The sequence below is a fragment of the Hemicordylus capensis genome, chromosome 4 (genome assembly GCF_027244095.1).
Source record: "Hemicordylus capensis ecotype Gifberg chromosome 4, rHemCap1.1.pri, whole genome shotgun sequence".
In the NCBI taxonomy this organism is placed as follows: Eukaryota; Metazoa; Chordata; class Lepidosauria; order Squamata; family Cordylidae; genus Hemicordylus; species Hemicordylus capensis.
The window spans coordinates 27273813-27292006 of NC_069660.1; the positions used below are offsets into that span (position 1 = coordinate 27273813).

Here is an 18194-nt window from a genome sequence, read left to right on the forward strand (position 1 = left end):
CCATATCTTGTGGCCTGTACAGCTAGAAGCAAATGCTGCAGCACCTACCCACCCCCGAGCCCCAAGCAGGTACTCATTTATGTATTAAAATATTATACCACTTTTCTGGAAACGTCCAAAGTGGTTTACATATAGCAAAAATGTTGTTAACATGTGTACCCCCTCTTTCTATCCCAATAGAAAGTCACCCGAAATGGCTTACAATCGGGTATATAAGAACAATGAAACCAAAGCAGGAGATAGCAGATAAACCAAAGCCATAGACAGCAAGAATAAAAACCAGCTTAAATAGCCAGCAGACCAAATGCCTGTTTGCCTAGAATACAAGAGACTTCTGCCTCCTATGAAAATTCAGTGTGTACATATACTTTATAAATAAAGGTTACTTTACCCCAAAGTAGGATTGTGCAAGTCAAAAAGTTGAACTAAGTAAATTTAAGTTGTGCTGTCAAGTCGGTGTCGACTCCTGGTGACCACAGAACCATGTGGTTTTCTTGGTAGAATACAGGAATATTTTACCATTGCCATCTCCCGCGCAGTATGAGATGATGCCTTTCAGCATCTTCCTGTATCGCTGCTGCCCGATATAGGTGCTTTCCATGGTCTGGGAAACATACCAGCGGGGATTCAAACCAGCAACCTCTTGCTCCCTAGTTAAGTTACTTCCACGCTGCGCCATTAGGTGGCTTTAAGTTGAACTAGGGGGTCAGAAATCCCAGCCCCCACCACAAGGAGGCAACAGAATGTGGGGCAATTACCCCTGATAGTGCGGTGGTGGTGCAGGCCCTTTAATTGCCAACCCAGCGCTGGTACGGGGACGGCTGGTTTGCTAATGAAATTCTCAGGACTGCTCGGGGCAGGCAGGGAGTGATGCAGGGCAGCCTGGGAAAACGCAAGAGGCAGCTGGGAGGAATCATGAGATGACTGAGTACCCCACCACTGCATTATCGGGGGAAATAGCTCCACATTCTGCTGCCACCTCTTTGTGGTGGGGACCAGGATTCCCGACATCCTAGCCCAACTTTACCACCCTGCTCCAAAGTTTGACTCTGCTCATTCACATAGCACCAGATCACAGTTGGGTGTTGCATCTGACCCATCCCTGTGTCTATGAAGATGGTGATGGCATAGAAACATTCCAAAAACTGATTTCTGACTTTTAGGCTAGCACTCCACACTGATGCAGTTGATAATCACTTTCCAAAGCTGATACTCTTCTACTCTTCCCATAGAATTGTTTCATTTGGCTTAAAGGGGCAATTGGACTCTTCTAAGAACATGGTCGGCCACCTTGATGTGGTTGACATTTTCGTGATGGCACTTGCCCACTGCTTTGTTCCGTTGTGCATCCTTTGCTTTCCATTCAAACCTGCCTCCAGACTTGAACCATTTTCTCTCTACTCTTCTCTTCTCTTGCAGATGTTTACTTCATTGCGACCTTATCATTCTTGTGGAAGGTGACAGTAATCACTCTGGTCAGCTGTCTTCCTCTTTATGTCCTGAAGTACCTGAGGCGAAAGTTTTCTCCCCCGAGCTATTCAAAACTCACATCGTAGGTGGTTTTTCCAGTGGAGCAGAGACTCATTTTTTTTGCACAGTGCTCACAGACAAAATAAATATGTATTCATCATAGTAACAGCTATGTCTGGTTGCATAAGGATCGTGCATTGGCTGGTGAACATCACTGAAAGACTGAATAACTCACAGTGAAGCAGAAACCTAGCAGTCAGTCAAGTAAGCAGGGAGAACTTAGAAGGGCGTCACGTTGATCCAGTTTTGTCACTTTATATTTATTTGAATGGAGATCTAATGCATGTAAACTAGAAAGAGAATCTGGCTCCTGGGTGCAATCAACTTAACCTGGAAACTAAGTAAGCTATTTATGCCAAGCCTTCAAATGAATTTCCCCCCCTTTTTCTGTTTAGTTTCCTCATGTTATATTACGATTTATCTTTTCGGTGCAAGTAGTTGTATGCATTTTGTATGTCTTGGGAAATGCGTTCAAGGGCGACACATCATGCTGTTAACAGACAACAGCATACAGGGCCATGCTGATCTGTTTTGATGTGTTCTAATGCAAACCAGAGCTGCCAATTTCAATAGCTAAAAATGTCTCTTTAATCCCCCTTTTTTTTAAAGCAGGGGGAACACCCCATGGCGAGTCAGTCTTTCCTGCTGTAATATTGCCCAATTATTTGTAAAGGGAAACAGTGTTGTGGGTAAAGAAAAATGCTGTTCTACTCAACAGCAGTGTTTCTTTGGGAGATTTTGTCTATGGTATTTATACTAGCTGTGCAAGATAACCGTATTCCCAAAGAGTGGAGCAACCCACAACAAGGCAAAAACAGGTTTCTAACTCCATGGATGCTGCCTAATGTTAGTGTGTGGCCATCTACAGGGATAAATAGGAAGAAGGGGTGCTTAATCCTTCCCCTATAATCTCCCAACCAATTTTTTAAAAATGTCTTCTCCCACCCCTCCTCTGCCCTGATGATTCAACTCTGCAAAGAGCCGAGCCCCACGTGACTCATAACCAGCAAATCCATGTCTGCAGAGGTAATGTACAGTTCCACTCTCATATGCAGCTTACATTAGGCTCATCTAATATATCTGACCCACATTCCAATTTGCTCTCCACCTTTCATTTAACTGCTTTGAGGCTGCTGGTCCACAGAAAGTGTGCATAATAGCCTAGACGAGAAGTGTCCTGCACACCCGAAGGGCAATCTATACAGGGCAGGTGTCAGCCCCAAATGCCAGACTGGGGAGAATGGGTCTGAGCGGACTGGCAATATGAATAACTCTGCCACAACTGCAAATTATTTTAATCTTCATTGACGTTTTGGAAAGAAACTTCCTGCCAGTTTTGAAATTATCTAAAATATTGCTCTGCAGAAAAATGTATAATGAATCATGAAAGGCTTGAAAAAGAAGGTTCGTGGGATTCCTGCTATAAACAGTGAAGAAAATGTTTCCTACACGTCCATAGAGATCCTTGGACTGCACCACTTCAGATTGCACTGAAGGAGAATTGCATGTTTGGATGTCCCATGTTGGGGAGCAGGGGGGAACTTCCTGCACATAGAAAAGCAAGACATTAGGATGGGGGCAACATGAGAATCCTCTTTTCTTTCATTGTGGAGCAGGGTGCTGTCAAATGTGTACCTGCAATGTTACAGTCCAGAAAGGACTTTATTGTGTAATCCTTCTGAAGTAGATTCTTAATCTGAAGAAGGAGATGTCAATAAAAACAGGCACTCATCTGTTTCCCAATTATACCAGGGTATAATTGGTATAATATGACCCTATACATAAAGCTGTGTATAGGGTCATACTAGATTGACATTGCTCTCAGCAGAAAAAGTAGGCGTTGAATACAAGAGACTGACCAATTAACTGGCTCACCTTCAAAAATAAAGGGATCTCTTCTCCCTCTCCCCCCAACCCAGCAGCCATTGCATTTGGTGAGTTTGTGTTAAAAGTGTTGATCTGCTATTAACAAAGTGTTCTTTGGCAGGTAAATGTGTCTGCTATGTCAAGACAATGTTTTAAAGTGAATCACTGGGGCACAAATATACAGGAGTGGGAAATTCCTGGTGCATTGACTTGATCTAAGAGGAGTTCAGCAGTTACAGACAACGTTGCCACTCCATTTTATACAGTTGAAAGGATCCATGAATAGTTGGCCATTTAAGCTGAAAGGAAGGCTTGCTGGCCTATTATGCGAACTTAAAAAGCCTAATTGCCAGCAGCAACTTGGTATCAGCAGGAGTCCCTTTTCCAAAGAAGTTCAAAGATATAACTGCTACTTGCAAAGACCCACTGGTTTCAAAGCATTAAATGCTACCACTTGCAAAGTATTTGCCATGGTAAAATGATTTACTGGGCCATTAAAAAAGTAGCAAATCTTCATCACGGTGTCTCTTCTTCCATTTCCCATCACTACCCCAGTGCACTATGACAGAAGAAGACTTTTTATTCTTCCAACTTAATAGACTGCACAAGGGTGTTCAGAGTGGCTGATAAAAATAGATTTAAAATAGCATCTGTTTCTCTACAGTTGTATACAATAGATGCACCTCTACTCTGTAGGTGCCACTCTACAGACTAAAATGTCATTTCTACATTTGAGTCATAGTTTCATGGTTCAAGATCCTATGAATGTTGCAAAAGCAGAGGAGCAAAACATGCTTTGATCTGAAATGTTGGGCGTGTTTCAGAGGCCAAATCTAATTATTTGACATTGCTGTTGGGTATTTCAACACACGTTAAAACATTCAAGGATCAAGCTAGACATTACTTCAACCACATCTCTTGTGCTTGCTTTTTTGTGTAGGTAAATAGCACATGTCGGGGGGTGGGGGATCTGGAACAGGATGGTGATGAGGGATAGGGTTAAATCTCCTCTACACATAGCCCCACCATGGTCCCAATCCAGTTTGGGCCCCTTACATTATCTATTTACACGCATGTGCACACACACACCCCAGAGCCAATGATGTGACGTAAAGTCATGCCTAGCTTGGCCATTGGACATGCATTTCAGTGGGATCTAAGCACGCTTAACTTAGGATTGTAACCATTGTTTTGTTTGTGGCTCAGTCTTTTGAAGGACTCCATAAATAGAGACTGACCCACAGCCAGCTAGCAAACCTCTTCTGAACTAGCAGATCTTCTGTTAACTTTTTTTAATGGGTTGCCTGTGTTTTGTCTTGCCAGAATTGTAATGCCACATTGAGAGTATGTATATAAGGAAGGGGAACTAATTTTGACATTTCTCCTGTGCAAGACCTATTTCAATTAATGGGAGTTGTGCAGGAGGGCGGTAGTATCAATGTCCGATGTTGCTGTTTTTTGGAATCAATACTGTTTACACTGAATAATGATCACCATGCCATTAGTGACCGTATTAGCAAAGCCAATGTGAGGAAATTAATTATAATTAGGTTCAGTAATATTTATTGGACTAATGACTTGACTAAGGAGCTCATATTTCGTGGCAGTAACAATAACTGTTAATACTTTGTGTAAGATGTATTATGGAGCCTTGATGACCTGCCGTTCTTTTGTAGCAAACATCTTGCACAAGGTTGCAATCTGTGAAGAGGTGTTTTTTGGTTTTTTTTTTGCTGAGAGTAAGCCGTGTGTTTTGTGGATGTTTTGTGTTCTTTAATCATTCAAAACAGCCAGTTGTACAACAAGCAATGGCACCAGTTGAATTCCCCTGTTGTTATGACATGTTAGGGTGTCTGTAAAATTTATTTTGATTTGGGAGGAAAATTAGTCATACAAATAGATTCTACTGAAAATGGTTTCTGCAGGCACAAAATGTTGTTTTTGTTTCTCCCGCCACCCAATTATGTGTCTCATTAAGCAGAGGAATGAAATACCCTTTCCTTAACTATTTTAATTTTGTGAAGCTTGGCAATTGTGCATCCTGGGATGAAATCTACTAGAGATGCATGTGCAACCACAACAAGATGAATGGAAGCTGCACCAAGGGCACTGCTCTGAAATTAATTGCTCCTTCATTTCAATTGGGGTCATACTGGCAAACATCCCTATGGATTGTGCTTCCTATGTTGCGATTTTTAAAAAAAAAATCTGGCAGCTTTTCTTGAAATGGAAAATATGGTGAAATACTTGTGGTTCATCTACTGCTTTGTGGAGATTGCTGATAAATACTATTTGCCTTTGCAGTTGGCTACTCAAAACACTTTATTTTTGCACTGATTACCCTTTCCTCATGTTCATTAAATAGACATAGGATCTTACATTTCTGATACCTAATGAGTTATTCTCTGTCCCCTCCCACTTCTGAAGCATATGTTTGCACACATTCAAGCAGCCTTTTCAAGTGACAAAATAATCCACACTGTTCTGTTATACTCGTGCCAGAAAGGATCCAGCAGCAATAGCTTGCCCCCATGTAATGGAAGATCCCGCAGGGGGACAGACAGGTTGCTCTGATGCCTTCCTGCTGATTGGTACCTCATACTGCACTCTAGTGTATGAGAGAGAGCACATACCCAGCCTGAGGAGAACTTTTCTTTAAACAAAACAAAACCCTAGCCACATGAACACTCCCATATTTGAGTGTACAGCATCTGGCCTGAAGGTAAACATTTAAAATCTAAACATTTTAAAAAAATGAAAAGTCCCAAAATTGTCACAGACCTTGTGTGGAGCCAATAGGTACCTGTGACACTTGACCAATTGCATTGTAAACAAACAACACAATCACATTAGACATGATAATGGGGTGGCAGGGGGGAGAGGAATTTAACTTTATCAACAGCAAGATGTTGTGGCTTGAACGGGAACTAAAATTCCCATAACCTTTTGGAAAGATATCTGGGTTTTGTATGTAGCAACTGCTGAGTTATTGCACCAAGGGCAAACAATCATCTCGGAAACCCCTCGATTGACTGTGCCAGACTTCATGGATTTGCTCAGGGTTTCTTAACCTTGGGCCCCCAGATGTTATTGGACTACAACTCCTTTGTGGCTGAGGATGATGGGAGCTGTAGTCCAAAAACATCTGGGGGCCCAAGGTTAAGAAACCCTAGATTAGCTAATTGCCTTTTGTTTATGCTGGGGCAACATGCATCTCAATTCTGGTACAGAGAATAATCCCCACTCCCAGACTGGAAGATCATTGTATGACAGTAAAGGCAGCAATGCCTATCTGAGACCTTCTGCCCAACATATGTTGAAGACTACAGAGATCTCTTCTGACACTAATATCAGATATAAAATCCTCTAAAATAAGGCTTTTTGTATGCCAAAAAGACTTTCCGTTCTGGTCTTTATGTCCTGATTCTCCAAATATAGCCTTTAGGGCCTCCAGGCCTCTACCTCTTTGCCCTCCCATTCCTTTCACCATGACCCAACTGCTCCTTTGAACGCCAATTTACTCCACCATGTTTCCTAAGATACAGTGCTTCAATGCACGAACAATACCATTAGGAAATAACAGACCCAAGTCTTGGGTGCTGGTAGCTCCAGGAACACTGGATCTACTAGAAACAAGGATAGACCAACAAGGGCAGGCTAGTGGGTAAAGTTGGCCTACTGGCAGTATAGTTATCACAGTCTTAGCATTCGTTCTAACCATCAGGAAATAGCATATAGTAATCTCCTTAGGACTCTGTCTCTTCAAGATGCAGGGGATAGGCGACCACATATTTTTTTCTCCAAGGGAAAAAGTCTCCTTGCACAGAAAGCTAAGATGTCAAGCAGAAGGGTTGGAACCTAGTGTCTCTGAGGTGCTAGCTTTCCATGTGTGGGCTGCAATCCCTTGTCCTGCGCATTCACAAGGTCTGTACCATGTGATTGTTCCTCCCCCCCCCAATATTTGAATTGACTCTCAATTGTTCCAAAGCTTTTGTCAATGATGATCAAGTCAGTTACTGTCACCAAATAAAGTCTGTATTTCTATGCCCTTGGATTTTTACTTGCGTAGGGAAAATGGATCCTCTTGTCAAATAATTTGTGATGCTGATGTTTTGTACATGTCCTCTTGTTAATTGAGATGTCCATATTCTTGATGCAAGAGAAATAGAAATGCAAATTATTAATTGTCCTGTGCAATTCTGTGTTGTTGATGTGTGAGAACTTTAAAAAAAGGGAATGATGATATATAAGCAGGTTAAAAAATAAATTTTATGCAACTTCATATCTAATTCTTGACTTGGCAAGTCTGAGATTGTGTTTTGGTTGTATCTTAAGACTTTATCTGTCATTAGAATGCTACATTTGCTACTATTAGTAATTAGCACAGAGTGCTAGCCATTAGTTTTGGGGATGGATTTAGGGGTTGGGAAATCAGTAGTGAAGTTGGGAGAGATGTCAAGCAGATGCCCTGTCAACTAGAATGGGTGAGGAGACATTGGCTAAAGACGTGGATCCTCAAGCTCCATTGGCTGAGGGGGTGACTATTCCTAGCATAGAGAGAGATACAGCAGAAGATGATGATATAGGAATGGTAGCATGAGGACAATGCTGTGATAACATTCTAGATCAGGTTCAAGGCCTATGTAGTCCAGTATCCTCTTTCCAACAATAGCCCTCCAGATGCCTCTGGGAAGCCTGCAAGCAGGAGATGAAGGCATGCCCCCTCTCCAGCTATTGCTTCCCTGAAACTGTTTTTCAGAGGCATCCAGCCTCTGAACCTGGAAGTACTGTAGAGCTATCAAAATTAGCAGCCATTGATGGACTTATCCTCCACAACTTCATCTAATACCCTTTTTAAGACAGCTAAGCTAGTGGCCATCACCACACCTCATGGCAGCAAATTCCATAAATGAATTATGCACTATGTGAAGTACTTCCTATAAACTTACACCAAAGGGAATGAGGATAGATGCTTGCAAGACTTGGGTCACACAGTACTACTACCCAATTGTATTTATTATCTATGTAAACCCCTTTGGGAACTTTGCTGAAAAGTGGCATATAAATATTTGTCACATTTGTATGCTGTCGCAACCCATCCTCTGCCATATCCATGTTTGTGGCTTGCTCAGAGAAACATATAGGGTGGGTTCATGTCAAACTGATGGTTTGCCTGAGCCACCGGAGCTCCAGGGGACATGTGGGTAACCTACTTCCAGTCTTGGAGACTGGGCATATCATGCAAACCCACCAGTCTTGGTATATTCCGCCCTACTTATGTAAGGAAACTGATAACTGTTCCTCATTTCAGATCTAAGTTACAGGTGTCAGGTTCTGTGCCAGATAAGCTTAGGTCATGTGAACGACCTTACTGGCTGACATCCTGACTAAGGCTGCATGATCCTAAGGGACATCTTGAGTGGCACAGGGTATTTGCAGGGGAAGGGGAGATCAGCGGAATTCACACATCCCTGTACAAGCAGCAGAGCTGAATCGGAGGAAGCCTTCCACTGCATGGGCACATCTCATATAGGATGCACAGAGATTTAGGCTGTCAGCTATTGGGTTTGATTCATAGGTCTATCTCCACATAGGAAGCTGCCTTATACCCAATCATACCACTGGTCCATCTAGCTCAGTATTGTCTACACCAGCAGTTCCCAACCTTTTCCTTTATGTGGACCCCTACATTGTCATCAAAAGCTTTTGTGGACCACCACATATGCAAGCTTTTAAAAACACTTTTAACATGGCCTATGGCTGATGGGGGTGGGGTCAAACATATATGAAGGTTTATTAAACACAGCTCTTTCTAATTTATTTTTATTTTTTATAACAGAAAACAAAAAGATAAAAAGAAAATTACACAAACGCAGCAAATGACATCTCATATATGTCTTATACATCAGCCCTGATTCCAACACTCTTATCGTATCGACACCCTATTCTATCTGCTCTCATTTTTATTTAGTCTGTTGACCTCCAATTAAAAATGTCTTAAGTAAATTTGGGATCAAAGGTAATCAATACTAATATTAAAAATGTTTCACTCACAAGTTTATTTGCAGAGAAAATCCAAATCTCAGATGAGGTATCTGAACCTGTAGCAAATTGTATCATATAAATGGTTCCCAAGTAAGTTCAAATTTCTCCGCTGGTTTATTCTTTATGTATGAGGTAATCCTTGCCATTGATGCATATTCCCAGAGTTTATCTTTGTAATTTATTATGCTCACAAACATAGCAGATTACATTATGAATAATAATGTAACACTAAATTTCCCAATCTTCAGTTTCATGGGATGACCCCTGGTTCTAGTGTTGTGAGGTGGGGGTGAGGGGGATTCCCTGTCTCTCCACTGTCTACTCCATGCATAGTTTTCTATCATGTCTCCCCGTAGTCTCTTTTCCAAACTAAAGAGCTCCTGGTGCTGTAGCCTTGCCTTCTAAGCAAGGTGTTCCAGGCCTCTGATCATTTTGGTTGCCCTCTTCTGTACTTTTTCGAGTTCTAAAATTTCCTCCTTAAGATATGGTGTCCAGAAATGTACGTAGTACTCCAAATGTGGCCACACAATAGATTTGTATAAGGGCATTATAATACTAACATTTTATTTTCAATCCCCTTCCTAATGAACTCTAGCATAGAATTTCCACCGCTGTCGCACATTGGGTCGACACTTTAAACAAGCTGTCAACCATGACACCAAGATCTCTCTCCTGGTCAGTCACTGACAGCTCAGACCCCATCAGTGTATATGTGATGGCAGTTTTTGCCCCAATATGCATCACTTTACACTTGCTTACATTGAACCGCATTTCCCATTTTGTCGCCCACTCACCCAGTTTGGATGAGAATCTTTTTGGAGCTCCTCACAAAGTTGTGGATTTCACAGGGGGTGTGCATGAAACAGAAATCAGGGTTTGGCTCAAATTCTAATCAAATTAGAGCTGAACTGCATGCTACCAAACTGTGTGGTGCCGAACTGGTTTGGTCGAACCAGCGGGCTGGTCCTGTAAGTTTGACCAAACCAGTTTGGGGGTGGGGGTCCGGGAAATGTTCAGTGGTGGGTGGGCAGGGGTGGCGAGAGAGGTTAAAAGCTCCTTAACTGGATAGCAACTCCCCCAGTCCCACTCCAAGCAGGCTCAAACTCCCTTTAAGAAGCTGCCCGTGTGGCAGCAGCAAGATTCTGGTCTCTATCCGCTGCCAAACCAGTTCGAGGCGAACTGGTTCAGCAGCAAATGGTTCGTGCAAACCCCTAGATTTCACTACCCTTAACAGTTCAGTGTCATCTGCAAACCTGACCACTTCTTAGATTATCATTGTTTCCCCACCCCACCGCATGGACCACCTGCAGAACCCTTGTGGCCCACCCGTGGTCTTCAAACCACAGGTTGGGAGCCACTGGTCTGACTGGCAGCAGTTTCTCCAGAGTTTCAGGCAGGAGTCTTTACCAATCCTTGGAGATGTTTGGGATTGAACCTGGGATGCAGTGGTGCTCTTATCCCTGGACTTTGGGGCCAAGGGCCAAGGCTTCCACTCCCCCTGCCCCCCCCCCACAAATCCTCCTTGGTCTGTCCTGGGTGGTGTGGTCACGGCTGGCCTGCACTGCACCAGGCAGCTGAGTATGATTATGACTTGTGCCGGGTGAGTTAGAGACAGAGGGGCGAGTGGGGAAAGAAATATGTGGGATGGAAACATGTTAAGTGGCTTGTTGAAATGTTTCTGCTAATGCATATTTGCATAAATATGCCTGTTTTATTTTCTTACATTGTTGTGAGTTCAGTTGCTGTTTGTGCCCACAAGAACCCACATGTTAAATACTGCGTGTGTCATGGTGTGTGTGTAAGGGGATGATGCTTAACTTGCAGTGGGTGGGGGGCGGCCTCCAGCGGGGGTGGGGTGGGGGCTCACAAGGCCTTTAGGTCCAGGATCCAAAATTACTGAAGTGCACCTCTGTTGGGACATTCTGCACGCAAAGCCGATGCTCTACCACTGAGCTAAGAGAGTCTTCTGCTCACAGAAGGGTGCCTTTACACGAGAGCATTGCATGAGAAAAATGAAATGTAAGCCCAAAGAGGGTGTGTGTGTGGTGGCAAGCACATGCTTGAAAACTGCTATGCAGGTCCGGCTCTTACCAGTAAGCAGAAGATGCGCTGCATCGGGGCACAGTCTGCAGGAGGGCGTTGAGCTGATGATACCTCCTTAAAAAAAAATTAAAATCCAGCCACTGCACGGCTGAGGAGATGGCTGCAGGGATGCGTGTGTGTCCTACCGCCTACACCTCCCCACCAGCGGCGGAAGCGACTGAACAAGAGTAATGCTGTGGCCTGCTGTTTGGCCCGGTGTCACTTCCCAGTTGCAAGGCGCACCTGTACAGTGAAGTCTATTAAGTATCTCGCAGTTAGGAAGTGACACCGGGCCAAGCAGCAGGCCACAGCATTGCTCTGATATCTTCTGCTGCTGCCAGGGGCAGGGGTGTAGAAGGACACACACGCACCCCCACAGCCATCCCCTCGGCCATGCGGTGGCTTGAATTGGTGGGAGGCGGTGAGAAGAAAATGGCACCAGACACAGTGATGACGGAGGAGGTGGCTGGCGGCCCCACAAGGGAGCCCTGCGGTGGGCAGGCAAAAATGGCAGGGAGGAGGGAGCCCGGTGGGGAGAGAAAGTGCTGCGGGGGGGGGGACTGCCTGTGACAGGAGGAGGAGGAGGACGGGGACCTCTGTAACGACGGGAAATGGACTCTCTTTTTCTCGCCAAGACTGCTCCATTATCTCAAATACCCAGGGCTTAAGCTGTGTAGGGCTTTATAGGTTATAACCAGCACCTTGTATTTTGCCCAGAAGCGTATTGGTAGCCAAATAGCTCTTTAAGTATAGGAGTAATATAATTATAATTATATTATATACATATTATGTACATAATTAAGTAAAATTTTGAATACACACTAATTGTATTTATTTTGAATTTTCATTTCTTACTATAGCTGGGGGGGGGGGCGCTCAACAGAATGTTGCATCAGGGCGCCAGACCCCCCAGAGCCAGCCCTGCTGCTATGAAATCTGTTATAGACCAGTCTGTATTTTTGTGCCTAGTTCAAGCACACGTAGAACAGCACTAGTGGTTATTTCCTTTTCTCACATTTCTTTGGGTCCAGCTTATGTAGCCTACAAGAAAAATCTCCAGCGACCTGGAATTAACTGCAACAACTCTTGACTGTATCCTGAGTGGCAAACCCACGTTTTCTGCTATAGAATGTGAAAAATGGCCCAGCTTCCCTGTGACAGTTGCTCCCAATACATTTATTTATTCATTCATTTAAAACATGTATATACTGCTCAAAACACAAGTCTCTGGGCAGTTTACCGCCCCCCCAAAAAACCCCCAAAAAACATGAGCTTTGCTTTCTATGGCCATCACTTATGACATAAGTGATGCACCCCCCCCCCCGCTAACTGGGCAAAGAGGCACCTTTTACTGTGATGATTCTCTTTATTTAGTAGGGGGAGAGTAACTGGCCCTATCCGCCCCCAGCACAGTACATCTCCAGTGACTGTTGCTGGTGTCTCTCTTATGTTTCTTTTAGATTGTGAGCCTTTTGGGGACTTATTTATTTATTATTTATCTGTGTAAACCACCCTGAGTCATTTTTGGAAGGGCGGTATAGAAATCGAATTAATAATAATAAGAAGAATGACAACAACAACAACAACCCTGCTGGTTCAGGCCCAATGCCCCGGTCCAACATCCTGTTTCCCACAATGGCCCACCAGATGCCTATGAGAAACCCACAGGCAAGAGGTGAGGGCAGGCCCTCTCTCCTGCTGTTGCTCCCCTGCAACTGGTATTCAGAGACATCTTGCCTCTGATCCTGGCGGTGGCCTATAGTCACCAGACTAGTAGCCACCGATAGACCTTTTCTCCCTGAATGTATCTAAGCCCCTTTTAAAGCCACCCAAGCTAGTGGCCATCACCGCATCCCATGGCAGACTGCCAGGGTCTTCATTACCTCTTTTCCTGGCAACACAAAAGGCCTCTGAGCTTGCAGTGATGTTACCATGGACATGTGCTGTTATAGCTACCCCTTGTGTCTGCGTGCTTGTTCTCTGTATCAGCGCCGCTTCCTGCTGAATTGCTGTAATGTGCAGTGCAAACAGATCCTGCTAGTTTTGCCCACTAGGTGGAACTTGAGTCTTGAGAGAGGCTCTCTCACACATGTGTTTTCTAGAACCAGTTAGTCCCAGAGTGCCCAACTGTCCCAAAGTTTCATACCGTCAGTAGAAATTAAAATTTCATCTGCAGTCACTATGAGATATGCTGTGACTCAGGGAGATCGCACAGGCTTTATGTGAAGAAGGTCTCCAGTTCAGTTCCCAGCACCTCCCAACTGAAAAGATTTTGAGTAGCAGAGCTGGAAACATACTCTTCCTGGGCCTACAGGAGTGCTGCGAGTCAGGGTAGCAAGTACAAGGCTAGATGGGCCAATGGTCTAACTCAATGTAAGGCCCTTACACACATCTGAAGATCCAAAGTGCGGGAGCGCTGGTCTGGCAGTAGGGAGCATTTGCTAAGCAGGGTTCGCCTTGCTTTGAATTTGGATGTGTGACAGAGTATTCACATACACCGCCTAACCCAAGCTAGAGCAGCCAGCCAGGGTTAGGATGCACATGTGAAACGCCACAATCCACGCGAATCCTGGCGCTGCCCACCCACCTGATCCAACTTTTTATCCCAGCCTTATACCAAGGTGAAGGGCGTGTCGGCACCCATAATTCCAGTGCTGAGATACTGATAAACCTTGGAGAGCTTTATCTGACTACTTGGCTGCTTGAAGCCTGAGTAGACACACAGATGAGTGCCTAGAGTACCCGTCACATGGGGGTATCCAACAGTGCACTGCACTCGTCACGTGGTGCATTGTGGGATACGTGGCAGCTGGGACGCATCATCCTGGCCTCCGGAGATCCGTGCTGTGTGCAGCAGCACAGACAGTGTAGGAGCACAGTCTGTGCTTCCCACCAACATTGACAGATTGTCTGGAGGGAAGGTAAGTTTAAGGCAGCCTCTTCCCCATCCACCCACCTTCCCAGTTGTGTGAAGTCCTTTCATGTGCGGTTGGATATTTCCATTAGGGGATGTGGCTGTAGCTCAGTGGTAGAGCATCTGCTTTGAGTAGCCACCTAATGGTGCAGTGGGAAATGACTTGACTAGTAAGCCAGAGGTTGCTGGTTCGAATCCCTGCTGGTATATTCCCCAGACTATGGGAAAAACCAATATCGGGCAACAGCGATATAGGAAGATTCTGAAAGGCATCATCTCATACTGCGTGGGAGATGGCTATGGGAATGGGCCCCTGGTGGCGCAGTGGTAAAACTGCCGCCCTGTAACCAGAAGGTTACAAGTTCGATCCTGACCAGGGGCTCAAGGTTGACTCAGCCTTCCATCCTTCCGAGGTCGGTAAAATGAGTACCCAGAATGTTGGGGGCAATATGCTAAATCATTGTAAACCGCTTAGAGAGCCCTGGCTATAGAGCGGTATATAAATGTAAGTGCTATTGCTATTGCTATTGCTATTGCTATGGTAAACCCCTCCTGTATTCTACCAAAGACAACCACAGGGCTCTGTGGACGCCAGGAATTAATTAATTTTATTAAATTTATATCCCTCCCAAACTTACATCTCTGGAATTGACACTGACTCAACGGTACAACTTTGCCTTTACCTTTTGCATGCAGACGGTCCCAAGTCCTGGACTGGTATTTCCAGCAAGAGCTGGGAAAGACTCCTGCCTGAAACCTTGGAGAGCTGCTTCCAGTCAGTGTAGACAATTTTGAGCTAGATGAACCAATGGTCTGACTCAGTATAAGGCAGCTTCCTATGTTCCTAAGCTGTGTTTACATGCCCCCCATTTCCCAAGAATTATGATTAGTTTAGAATATTTATATACCACATTTCAACTAAAAAAAAGTTCTTAAAGCAGTTACATAAGAAAAGGAATGAGAAGGTGGGTTTCTGTTCTCCAAGGGCTCACCATCTAAAAAGCAACACAAGACAGACACCAGCAACAGCTTTTGGAAGGGAATTCCATGCTTTGTTGCTGCTGCTATCCCCTACTAAATCTAAGAGAATCACCACTTTAAAACGTCCTTTTGCCCAGTTAGCAGAAAGGGGTCGGCTAATAGGGACTGAGCAGGAATTTGCTGCTTTGGGGTCCCCATCTGTTGCTTTGGTTGCAATATCTATGGCTCATCTTGAATTGCTATGAGATTGCACAGCTTGCATTTTTGTAACAAGTAGCAGCTGGCATATGTCCCTGAAGAGTTTGCACCTACCGCTGAAAGTAATTTTAAAAATGGGGGTTTTAAATGTCATAACACAAAAGCCATCTTCACGTGTCATGTTCAATGCACATTATTTGCATACAGTGTACACACAGATCTGTTTTCACAAACAATTATTTACACACTGTATTCAATGCACACACAATAAGACACTTCCTATTTATGTCCTGCCTCCGAGGGAGTCTGTGCCCAGGTTCACTTTTCAAATAATACATGTACATTCACGGAGGTGGGGGGGGGGATACATGTGCACCGATGCCTACAATGTAATGCCTGAACAGAGCTTATATTTCACAAAAATTAAAAGACACGTAGTCTTTACTTTGGCAACCCACAGTTAAAAATATAGCTGTACACAATGGGGAACAAAATGACACACAAAACTAAAAACTGTCATCAAAAGCCAAAGGGAATTTTGGGGAGGAACAAGTGCTACAAAAGATGGTATGGAAGGAAAGAAAGAAGAATGGAGAAGTGAAGGGTCAGAAAACGAGCACAAGGGAAGAGAGGACTTTGGAAGGAAACTAACATAAATGGAGAGGAAGATGTATAAAACCAGCCACTGTTCTGCACCGTTCCACCACTGTTTTTGATGGGCCTTTGACTGGTGATACCATAGTAATGCCCTGTTTCCCCGAAAGTAAGACCTACCCCAAAAGTAAGACCTAGCAGTAATTTCTGATGTACCACTAATTGCCTAGTGCATTTTTGGGGCTAAAATTAATATGACACTGTCTTATTTTCGGGAAAACGCAGTGTTTAGCATTTCTAGAATACATAGAAGTGCTTCACTAGTGATTTCATGCCTGAGGCAAGATCTTTGCCACGCCGTTTTTTTCCTCATTGCTATTTATTTTAAAAAAACTTACAGGCCATTCACAAAAATCATTCTCAAGACAGGGAGCAAAGCAACAACAACAACACTAACTAAAATACAATTAAATCATCAGTGGGATTACTTGAAGGAGATGCTAGGCAGAAAAAAATCTGATGCAGCAACAAATACAGCTTTATCTGAATGTGTGTGTATGTGTAAACCGCTTTTGTGGACATCAACCTTATAGAAGACAGAACTATCTGCCAGATCTGAAGCAAGAAGATAGATTATTATTATTATTATTATTACATTTATATCCCACTCTTCCTCCAAGGAGCCCAGAGCGGTGTACTACATCCTTGAGTTTCTCTTTCACAACAACCCTGTGAAGTAGGTTAGGCTAAGAGAGAAGTGACTGGCCCAGAGTCACCCAGCTAGTATTATGGCTGAATGGGGATTTGAACTCAGGTCTCCCTGGTCCTAGTCCAGCACTCTAACCACTACACCATGCTGGCTCTCTATGGAATATGGGATATGGGAGAATACTCTCCCTTAACTATCCCAGACAATAGTCACCTTTAACTCTAAGCACTAGCATCCTGAATTTCTCCCAGAAACAAATTGGTCACCCATGGACATTGCATAGGAGTGGCATTGTGGCTTTCTGCAAATCAGTCTGGCTGCCTTGTTCTATGGTCAGACCATTTTAGTGCAGTATCAACTGCTCTGACAGAAGCTCAACAAGGTCTTAGGTGGAGGTCGTATTCCCACTGCCTGTGATCCTTAAACTGCAGAATAGGAATTGAGCCTGGAACCCGATTCATATTTTCCATGTGCTATATCACCAAGCCACAGCCTGTAACAAATCATTATTCACAATCTTTCAAAATTTCAGCAACTTTTCCAAAACTAGCTTTTCCATTGCCTGTCCTCCCCCCACCCTTGTGATACCTGTAACTACTGCAAATATTGACTATCAAAGCAGATTATTAGAAGTTTGAGTCTTTAAGCACAAAAAGAACAGGCTTTAGGATTACAACAAAGCCTTTTCCTCCAAATGTTCTTAATTTCCCATGTTTAAATGAGTTACACAAGTTCTGTGTAGTGGGCCGTCATTCTAAAAAGCTGTCCTGAATTAATGGTGAAGTGTAATTAAAAGCTAGAAATAGTTCTGGAGAGACAACGGGAATTTCTGCAATAGTTTTTCACACAAACATTGCATAATGCTAAAAATGTCATAGATTTCCATTGGGCTGTGGTTGTACGTTTTTAAGCATTGCAGAACCGGGCAGGGTTTTGGGAGCCCATGCATGCTGGGTTCAGTTTCTACACTGAAACTTTTTACTAAAGAATGCTTGTGCCTTTAGCATTTTTCTCCTACAAATGTTGCTTATTCTATGAGCGCTATATTTGAATTCTTGCTAGCTGCTCTAGTTCTTCTTTATGCACAATGGGAAGGCGTATGGTGGCACAATATGCTACTAGGGCTGTACTAAAACATGGCACCCCAGTGTTGAGTTCTCCCCCCTCTCCTTTGTCATGTGTGGCAACATGTACCTGTCTCCTGATGTTAATAAAATAAGGCACTCCACACAATCATTATTAGGATAGGAGAAACCTCCTACCCTAATTTGGGAG

General features: G+C 43.8%; 1 protein-coding gene across 4 annotated transcripts in view; it reads left to right on the forward strand.

Moving 5' to 3' along the window:
* Positions 1–7678, forward strand: part of ATP9A (ATPase phospholipid transporting 9A (putative)) — a 144822-nt gene extending 137144 nt beyond the window's left edge. For 3 of the 4 annotated variants that reach the window (XM_053246763.1, XM_053246766.1, XM_053246765.1), the window contains exon 28: positions 1420–7678. In XM_053246763.1, coding sequence (XP_053102738.1) covers positions 1420–1556 — 137 coding nt within the window. In that variant the 3' untranslated portion in view covers positions 1557–7678. The remainder of the gene's footprint in view (positions 1–1419) is intronic. The other variant, XR_008306299.1, reaches the window with a different exon arrangement.
* Positions 7679–18194: the final 10516 nt, after the last annotated feature.